Source organism: Erinaceus europaeus, chromosome 13, assembly GCF_950295315.1.
Source record: "Erinaceus europaeus chromosome 13, mEriEur2.1, whole genome shotgun sequence".
Classification (NCBI taxonomy): Eukaryota; Metazoa; Chordata; class Mammalia; order Eulipotyphla; family Erinaceidae; genus Erinaceus; species Erinaceus europaeus.
Window position 1 is genome coordinate 20,658,980 of NC_080174.1, and position 10,478 is coordinate 20,669,457.

The 10,478-nt window shown below is 45.9% G+C and overlaps 1 protein-coding gene across 1 annotated transcript; it reads right to left on the reverse strand.

The window, feature by feature from the left end:
- Window positions 1–3,506: 3,506 nt before the first annotated feature.
- HTR1B (5-hydroxytryptamine receptor 1B) lies at window positions 3,507–6,636 on the reverse strand. Its single transcript, XM_007521948.2, has one exon. It carries the CDS (start codon window positions 5,401–5,403, stop codon window positions 4,228–4,230), a length of 1,176 nt encoding a protein of 391 aa, XP_007522010.1. The 5' UTR covers window positions 5,404–6,636; the 3' UTR covers window positions 3,507–4,227.
- Window positions 6,637–10,478: the final 3,842 nt, after the last annotated feature.

Here is a 10,478-nt window from a genome sequence, read left to right on the forward strand (position 1 = left end):
TTTCATTATCTTTATTTATTGGATAGAGACAGCCAGAAATCAAGAGGAAAGGGTGTGATAGAAAAGGAGAGAGACAGACACGGTTTCACAACACAGTTTGCAAAGCCTCCCCCCTACAGGTGGGGACCAGGTGCTCGAACCCAGGTCCTTGGGCATTGTAAAATGTGTGCTCAAACAGATGTGCCACCACCGGGCTCCTCCTTTTCTTTTCCTTTCACTTCTTTTCTTTTCACTACAGCTCTGCTCAGCCCTGGTTTCTGGTAATGTGGGCAAGGATGGAACCTGGAACTACGAAGCCTCGGGCATAAGAGTCTTTTTGTATAAACATTTTCCTATCTCCCCACTTTCAAAGGCTATTTTTCTAACTGCTTCTCTGCTGTTCATCTAGGCTAGTTTCTTCTTAGGTTTCCCCCATGCGTGCTTCTAACACAACTTTTGCTTTACCCTATTTCACAAGTTGTAAGATTGTTGTGAATCAAACTCCCTACCCTAAAGATTAAGAATGCTGACCTGGCGTGGGGGGGCGGTAGTGCAGCAGGTTAAGCGCACATGGCACAAAGCACAAGGACTGGCATACGGAGCCCCCCCCCCCACCAGCTCCCCACCTGCAGGGGAGTTGCTTCACAGGCAGTGAAGCAGGTCTGCAGGTGTTATCTTTCTCTCCCCCTGTCTTCCCCTCCTCTCTCCATTTCTCTCTGTCCTATCCAACAATGAATGATATCAACAACAACAATAATAACCACAACAAGGCTACAACAACAAGGGCAGCAAAAGGGGGGGAAAATGGCCTCCAGGAGCAGTGGATTCATGGTGCAGGCACAGAGCCCCAGCAATAACCCTGGAGGCAAAAAAAAAAAAAAAGTTGACCTGGAAAAGTCTTGTGTCAGTTGCTCTGACTTGCTCTCATTATAAACCATGAAAGCACAATTTGTGTAATTCCTTTAAGAATTTTCCTATAGATAAAAACTAACCTACACTCCACCCCAAGTCATGAGCAAGACATGCCAGTCCACCACAGTATCATTTGCTATCAGTTATTCACTTTTGAAAGTTCAAATTTCAAAGTGAAACCAGAATCTAATGAACGAATCTTTCCATAATAATAGAATTACCACTCAGTGCTTTATAGAACACAAAAACGACTTTTATTTCATTAGTTTCCTAAATTTCATGTTCAATTATACATTTGTTGAATGGTGGAATACCAAAAGAATTTTTCAGTCACAGCAATTCCATCAAATACATACAATTTAAGATTTTTAACTGCTGGAATGAATTAAAATCTTCTCAAGTTTTCCTAATTAAAGAAGATAAAGTTAAGAGAAAATGTGAAAAATTCTGCTCTGTAGGAAATTTGTTGAACTCAATTACCATTCTTCCATGAGTGCAGTGTTCATTTTTAAAACGGAAACTCTAAAATTCCTAGAAACACAAGACAGTATTGGTATTTTTGGAAGAGAATACATTCAGATACTTGTGCAAAAACATGTGCAATTAAACAGTATGGAAAATGTTATTTATTACTACAGCCAATGAAAATATATTTTCATTTCCATTCAAGTTAAATATTTCCGTCTCCCATTTTATGTTCTGCAAAAAGCCATATGTTTAATTTATGGAACAAACTATGCCACAGGCAGCAGTAACTGTAAAGGAGCTTAACAATCCTTAACTACATACCTCTGGAATGAAGAATATATTTTGCTTAATCATGTGCAATGCTGGATGATGATTCTAGATCACTTATAACTACAAAGGTTTGCAGGCTTCTATTTCACACAGTATGTCCCCATCCTGTCAATTCAGCCAAAAAGAATCAAGCAAAAATGTAGGTAGATAGTCTACAAAATTCTAGTTTAAAACCTGTATGGCTAAAGTGACCACATTCTGTTACCATGAGGACACAACTATTGTAGGTGTTCTAAGAAATCATTTGCAACTGGCTATCTGTTTCAATTCAGCCTTGCCTCCCACGCCTGGCTTCTATAAACTGACTTAATTGTTTAAGGCCTAAAGAAGAACAATTGTGTAAACAAAAGACAAGCATTAATAACATAAAAACAAATGTCAATGCCATGCTCTAAGCAAGTAGCAAGATAGATTTCTCCATAGGAGAAATGTCACAAAGAAAGAAAGAGGAAAAGGAGAAAAGGACAAAGGAGGAGGAGAGGAAAGAAGAGAAGAGAAGAGAAGAGAAGAAGACAGAGGAAGAAAGGTAGGGAGAGAGAGAAGGGAAAGGAGGAAAAAGAAAAAGAAAATTGGGTGATATAGCAGAAATATAGGATTAGCTAGTACCTACAATTTGATCTTACTCCAATACAGGTGTAAATGTTGATTAAAATCTCTCTCTATATTTTTTTTTCCTTTTTTGACTTAGTTTACAAGTGAACCTTTGAATAGCATATTTTCAAGAGTCATTACATCAGAATGAAGGTCTGTACAGTAGGCAAGCAATGTACTTCAGCTCAATACAACTGCTGTCTGACAGTCTAGACTGGGGAGCTTCACACAGGAAGTGAATCTATTTTACAAAGACAACTTGCTTCTGCAGACAAAAGGTATCAACTGCAGGAAGATCTCTGAAGAACTGCCTGTGAATCTTCTTTGGTGTATTAAATACTTTACATACCCCCCCCCCCCCCGTTTTCTGTGCAGATGGCCTTTCAGGACTTTATGTTTAGACAATGTATTTGTCATCTTTAGTGTGTGATCTTGAGCTGTGATGGGATTTCTCCAGAGAGAGAGAGAGAGTTAGGTCAATGACAGATGTCCCAGGCTCAGAACTCTGTCAGTTTCTTGATTGTCTATTAAAACTGTTTCCATGGTTTATAAAGGGAGCAGATTCAACTTTTCTAAAGTCTTTGCGTGCCAGTTTCTAATAGCCTCTGTTCCTGTCCAAACTTCAATAGCAAGGGAAAGGAAACATTATTTGATGATATAGTTTGTAGATTCTTGCTGCATTTTGAAGACCTTGTGGGGGGAAGAGCTAGTTCTCTTGATTACTTTAATGCCAGCACACAAAGGAATTATAGATGGGAAGGAGAGTGCAAATGACTATCAGAAAAAAGTCTCATGCATTTAAGATTTTTTTTACAAGTCAAAATATACATCCTCCTATTGCCCCATTCCTTAAATGTATAAGAACCATCCCTAGCCCACTGGTCTCCTTCATGTCTCACTGAATTTGATAAGGAATAAAGATACTTTTCTTGTAAAGGAACAGTATCTACCTAATACTTATCATTTTAATCAATTGTGTTAATAAGAAATATAGCAGCAGTTTGGACTGAGTCACCCATCAAATCCTCTATTTATGGGCATTTAAATGTGTAAAAAAATGACAGGTACATGAAATTAGGAGAAAAAAATAAAAGAAACCTGCAGACTTTGGCACTAGCACACATAATGTTTTGTTAGAGTTGTTAAAAATGTGGTTTGACAATTGCTAAGTAGGAATGAAAAACTACAAACCTGCAGAAAACAAACAATCATAGGTGTTGGTTTGAGTTAAACTTTCCCCATCCCCCATTCCCTCCCACCCACCCCATATAGTTTCAATTATAATAAAAATAGAGATCTTAACACCAGAATTTTTCTTTTTAACTCTTCAAGGTTGCTCTGCATCATTCAAGCCCCACATAGGGTTTGAAGCACCAAATCCACAAGTTTGTCCAACCAAATTTTAAATAAATGAACACTGAAGACTGAAGGATGCCAAAGTAACTGTTCTTAAATGAAGCTGTAACACAAAGTTCTCCCCAAAACACAGGGCGTTAAGTGTCAAGTTCAAGTACTGCCAGGCTGTAAGTAGATCTGTCTCAGACAAGCTTCAGATAACAACTACAAGTACCATTGATTCTAGAGGGCATCATCCATGCTACCCAAGCAGGGCTGGAATCCCCTTCCCATCATTGACTTTTACAAAGTCGCGACCTCCACTGTGATTGGCTATTGCAGGGTCAGTGTCGAACCTGGGTCTGGAGAGGAGGAAGTAAGTCTCCTTCACAGCAGGGAAGCTTTAGTGTGAACAGTTCTTTCAGGGCTCTGTGTGTGTGTTGGGGGGAGGGGGGTTTTCCTGGCTTCTCAGGATCCACTGCTCTGGCCAGGAGTGAGCTTCACTTCGACCCAGAAAGTGAAAGTAGAGACGACCTACCTGTGGAACCAAACACAGCATGCCCCCCCCCCAAAAAAAAAGGCCGCTTAGACGACCCCACTGCAATTGACAAGTCAACTCGTGCACTTAAAGCGTATCAGTTTATGAAACGCTTGTTTGAAGTCCTCATTGGACATAGTATAGATGATGGGGTTGATGAGGGAGTTGAGATAGCCCAGCCATGTGAAGAAGTCGAAGATGGCCAGGTGGAACCAGCAGGCATCCTTGCAGATAGGCATTACCAGGGAGATGATGAAGAAGGGCAGCCAGCATACAATAAAAGCTCCCAAAATGATCCCCAGAGTCTTGGTGGCTTTGCGCTCCCTAGCGGCCATGAGTTTCTTCTTCTCCAGCAGGGCATCCGAAACGCGCACTTTGACTTGGTTCACATACACTGGAGACCCCGATTCGCTAGGCACGTCGGGAGCCCTCGAGTTAATGGAAGTGACCGAGGACGTGGACCCCGGGGAGTCAGTTATCAGCTGGGCGCGAGTCAGTCGCTTGCCGGTCCGGTTGGGAGTCTGTTTCAAAATGCGGGAGCGGGCTTCCACATAGATGCGGCCATAGAGGGCGATGAGGAGCAGGGTGGGGAAGTAGAAAGCGCCCACCGTGGAGTAGACGGTGTAGAGGATATGGTCGGTATTCACCACGCAGGTATTCACTTCCTCCTCGGCCTTGGCCTGGCGCCAGAAGAAGGGCGGCAGCGAAATGGAGATGGAGAAAACCCACACCAGCACGATCATGACCGCCGCCCTCTGGGGAGTCCTTTTAGCTGAGTACTCCACGGCGTCCGTGATGGCCCAGTAGCGGTCCAAGGCGATGACACAGAGGTGCAGGATGGAAGCGGTGCAACAGGTGATGTCCGAAGACAGCCAGAAGTCGCAGACCACCTGGCCCAGCGTCCAGCGGCCGGTGACTGTGTACATAGTACTGATGGGCATCACCAGGATGGAGACGAGCAGGTCGGTGACCGCCAGGGAGGCGATCAGGTAGTTGGCCGGGGTGTGCAGCTTCCGGGTCCGGTACACGGTGGCGATCACAAAGGCGTTGGAAAGCGTGGTGGCCAAGGTGATTAGCGCCAGCAGCAAGATGAGTAGTACTTTCCAGGGCAGGGCGATGGAGTCCTGGTAAATGTAGCCCTCGGCGCTGCAGTTATGGGAGGGAGCAGCGGCTGAGATGTTGGCTGGAGACACCCGGGTCTGGGAGTCTGCAGGCGGCGGTTGGGCGCACGAAGCGCCCGATTCCTCCATGTCTAACCTAGCCTCGGCTTAGGAGCGCAGCTCTGGGGCATGGAGCGGACGAGGGAGAGGACTGAAGAGCCGCCAAAGAAGCCACCGTCTTGCCCACCCACCAAGCCCTCCTTGCTAGTCTGTTCTGCGGGATCCTTAACTCCTGGAAGCTGCAACGCTAGGTCAAGGGCGAGGCAGCCCGGGCTGGCGAGCGCGTCCCCTGCACTTGCCGTGCGCCAGGCGCTACCACCGCGCCTCCAGCGGCTCCTCTCCACGCCCCGTCTTAGCCCGGGTTTGCTAAGGACTAGTCCCCGCTAGGCTCCTGCTCGCACCCGGGCTTTTGGGGAAGGAGGGCGATGTACTGTTTGAAAAGGAGGGAGCATCAGCCAGGTGGGGTCTCTTACCCCAACTACGCGGGGCTGAGCGTCTCCTAACCTGGGCGCTCCTGGTTGTGCAGCTTCAGCCCGCAGGAGTTTCCTAGCTGTCCAGAGCAGAGCTTGCAGCCCAGCGAGAGGTCCTGGTCTTGCATGCCCGCTTCCACCCTCCAGCCCCCATTCCCCAAGCTGGGGCAGGTCCCAGCGGCGGTTGTGGCCACCAGAGTAGGATGGGGTGAGGTCGGGCAGCCGCGCCCCTGCTTTTCAAGCGCTGGCCACTCCGGCGAGCTGCCCCGCGGAGACAGAGTCATAAGAGGGGGGACTCGAGGATTGTGGCTGCAGCTGCTCCAGCCGCACCGCCTTCGCCACCACATCGGTCCCACGGGCACCCCTGTGAGCCATGCCACACGGGTCTGGGGGGGGTCTGGCGCGGTCCGAGGGGACGGGGCAGTTGTCTAGGGAGCGAGCGGGACGCTGAGTGCGCCAACCCGGGAAGAGCGTGGGAGCCACGGCGCAGATAGGCTCCTTTTATAGACTCCAGCTTCGGTCCCCCCAAGCCTTGCAACTCGTGAGGTGCTGCAAGTGCGGAAGCAGGTCCTCATCACCTTCCCTTTTTTTTTCTCTCCCTCCCAGCTTTACTCCAGCCCGGCTCCCTCCCAGGCTAAGGAAGCTCCCGCCGGGTCCTACTGCCTCCTCTCCCAACTTCCCATCCCCTCTCCCCTCTGCCCACCCTGGCATCCAAGAGCCGCAGTTCTGGCTGGGGATGGGGAGGAGGGCGTCCTGTCCTTGCTTCTGTCCTCTAAGCTTGTTGGACGCTGCTCAAGGTAGACCCACACCCACAGCCACCAGCAAAGGAACGCTTCCCGCGCCCCTTTCGAAGCTCCCACCTACCACCCTACCCCAGAGAGTTGGACTGAGGTGGAGCCAGACTCAATTTCCGACTTCACTACTCAGGAATTTTATCCAGTCCTGCGGGCCACACCCAGGTTAGAAGGAGGTGCCAGTAATATCTCCTTAGAAGGAAACAGCCAATGGTGCATTTTATACTTCAGAATTCAATTCATACTTAACTCTTGGTACCGTGCAAACTAATTTTTCATATCTGGTTTTAGGAATCTTTATTTTATTTTTCTTATTTGTTCTCTCCTCTTTAACTGTGAGTCAACAGGAAATAAAAGAAAACTGTAAATGGTCATGAAATTAAACCTTCACTTCCAGCCTCCTGTTCCAGCTGCTCAGTAGTTCAGTGCCTCTGGAAAAAACAGTTTGCAGAAAGCATGTGCCCTTCCAGACAGAGGTCATCAAAATTCAAGAATAAAAGTATTTTCTTCCCTCAGATCGTCATCACTAACCTCAGCAATATGTCTCTTTTACCATCACCTTCAACAAACACATCAGTGTATAGGTTACTTCAACACCAACTATGCCTGTACCCAGGTCCCCTGAGGACTTCCCACCCCCAACAGATGTAAAGGTAGAGCAGAAGCATAAACTGGAGTAAGTTTAAAGAACCAAGAAAGGGCATTCCATATTCAGCCCTGTGAGCTAAGGGATTTCCAACTACTTGCCTCCTCAGTGCCTAGCACAATGTTAAACAGGTAGGATGCATCCAGTATGAGCTAGATAGTGACTGACTATGTCAGATGAAGTGTAAATATTTTAAAGAGGATTAGTCCATCTGAAATTTAAAGAGAGTACCCATTCCATGCACTCAGCTTTAGTGATCTGTTAATTTTACCAGAGTACTGCTCAGTTCTGGCTTCTGGTAGTGCTGAGCACTGAATCTGGGACTTTAAAACCTCAGGAATGAATGAATGTCTTTTTGCATAAACATGATGCTATTTCCCAGCCCCTGATTTTTTTTAACCTAAAGTCATAAAATATTAATCCAAGTTCCATCCATTTTCATGCCTCTAAGTGAAGCAGGCAGGCAAAAAGAAAGTGCCTGCTCTATGCCTGGAATTCTAGGCATCAAAGCTATAAAGGTCAATGCGACAGCTACAAACTCAGTTTTCAACCCCCTTATAATCTATAGGAGGCACACAGAGGACAAATTGCACTCATGTGTCAACTGCATTGTCATCCATTAACCTCCTCCCTTCCAAAAAGGAAAAAAAAAAAAAAAAGGTACCACAACAGCAGCCAGCCTGAGGACAAAAGCACAATCGATCCTCATCCTCCTCCCTAGTATCTAGCACTGCTTTGCTTATTAATGCTAGACCTCTCAAATTTTTCAGAGGTCCCGCCTGTCCTCCCACCCCAGCCACCCACACCAGGCGCCTAGACAGACTTTTTTTTTTTTTTTTTCAAACCGGCGCTCTCTTTGAAGTCACAGCAGAAGGAAGCAAAAAACCTCAAGCCTAAACCACTAGGTGGGGGCGTTGACCAGGATGGGAGCAAGTGTTTGGTTGCCCTGGGGGTGTGTACTCCAAGAAACTATGGTTTCTGCTATCTTGGGGAAGCTCAGCAAGATTAGAGAGAATGGGTGGAAGGAAATGAGGCGGTAGCAGGCGGAGAGGATTGTTAACTGCCTCAAACTGCCTTAAAAAAAAAAAAAAAAAAAAAAAAAAACTCTGCTCTGGGAGCTCTGGAAGGAGAAAACCACTTGCTTCTCCTGAAATGTGACTTCAGTTATGTGGGGACCTGTGGCTTTCTCCAGCTGAGACTTCAGTGCCTCAGGGACTCCCTGAAGTGGAATAAGCCCCCTCTGGGAGAAATTCGAGTCTCCACACCCTCCTTGCTTTGGTTAAGAATTGTGAAAACATACCAAGCCTTGGCATGGAAAGATTTTGGCATAGTTTTTGTTTTCAGGTGGTTTGTCGTTGTCGTTGTATTTTGAGAACCACATTTGAAAAACTCAGTCCCCACTCTCTCCATTCTTTAACACATATAAGTAATGTAGATGTGTGCACTTGAGCGCTTGTGTGTGTGAAACCTTCCAGAGATCATTAGGGTCACCACTGCTGAAGAGGAGGGCTGCTGGGCGTGGTCTGCACACAGGCTCCACAGTCCCAACTGCTGCAAGCTCCAGAAGAAACCTTCCTTCAGGTGTGTGGGAAATTCCTCTTACACAGAAGTAGTGAGAAGAGGGCCTAAAGGAGATTAGGGGGGAGAGGACTAGAAGTTAGTTGAGGTCTAAAAAAGAAAGAAAAAGAAAGAGAGAAAGAAAGAAAGAGGAAAGAAAAGAAACTGAACTGTGCTTTCCCTATCCCCACTGGCTTCACGCAGATGGACTCTAACCAGTCTGTGACAGTGAGGTGCAGCATGACCTAAGAAGAATTGCTTGTGACAGACCTTATGTGCTGCTATGCAGCAAAATACAAGGCACAGGCTTCCAAGTTTGCAGCACAGAGTTGTAAAGAGAAATTCCTCCACCCCATTACAACACAACAGACCTACTCAACTGCAAAGGCAACACTGGTTGGGCTGAGTCTCCCTTGCCTACCAGCTCTCTTGCCTGGAGCTCTTGGGTGGAGCTTGCAGCATCCTGGAGTCTTCCCTGCATTTCCCAGAAAAGGACTCTTGAGGGAGAGTCCAGGAACAGAGGCAAAAGAAACTCTTTGAGATTTGATTTTGCTGGAATAACGTCAGAGTACTGATGTTTCGGCTCTTTTGCAACTTTGATAAGGGGAAATGCAATTGTAAGCCGTTCATCTCCAATATTTGAAAAAGCCAAGAGCAGCCCCTTCCCCACACAATTTAAGGGCTAGGCAAGCTGTTTCTCCCATTCCTATGTTCTTTGTATATGGGTACTCTATTTTGTCTTTCTTTTGAAACCTCTACCACCAAAATGGCTTGTGTGAGACCATGAACTCTGTTCAAACATCATCTGGGTTTCTCTTGTATTGCCTCCAGTCACTATATCTGAAAGTTGGAATTAAATTAGAATTTCACTGAAGCGATGAAAATGTCCAAGTCTTGCTTATGTCTCCCCTTATGCTACTATCGAAATGTCCAGGTAAATAAACATATGCAAAGGTAAAGGTTTATCTATCTAATTTCTTCTAAGCAATTTTTTTTGTCTATTTCTAATTTTCCCCCCCTGTGGAGAGAAAGTTAGTGAAAGAGACCACAGCACCAAAGTCTGCTTCAATATTTCTACACCGAGACCCGCACTGCCTGAAGGGTAACGTTTATCCCACCAGTTAAAACCATTGCAACAGTTGCTAAGGAAGTTCAACCTTTCCAGGGTGCCTTTATCCTTTCTCCACCCCCTTTCCTAGCCATTTCGTTTCCAACTTGCCAATTCTGGTTCTATTATATAAAAAGCCACTTCTGTTTCTGGTTTCTCTCTTCTTTCCCTATCCCGACCTGGAGGAGGGTAGGCATGCAGACAGGGAGGCAGACACTTGTGGTTTGGCTCCACATGGCCTAACCCGCTGCACTCATGCCCAACTCTGGGGCTCCTGCATGAATAAAGATCTGTATTGTTACCTCCAAGAGCTTGGTTCCTGGATCATCTCTCTCTCCTGCTGGGAACACTAGCCCAGAAAATCTTGTCAGAAATCAACTCATTTACTATGTTAGTGCTAGGATGTATATAAGTTAACCCCTGGAAGGATAAAGCACTGAAAGATCAAGCATAGGACTGAGGTTATATCCCTAGCATAATATATGTTAGATCAATGCTCTGATTTTCTCTCCCCCTCTCATGAATGAATAAATAGGTTTTTTTTTTTTAAATAAAATGGATAACTCTACTATATGTTGATATACTGGTAT

Bases quoted from the DNA above. Each gene is read 5' to 3' on its own strand.
- HTR1B (XM_007521948.2), bottom strand. From the start codon at position 5,403: ATGGAGGAATCGGGCGCTTCGTGCGCCCAACCGCCGCCTGCAGACTCC.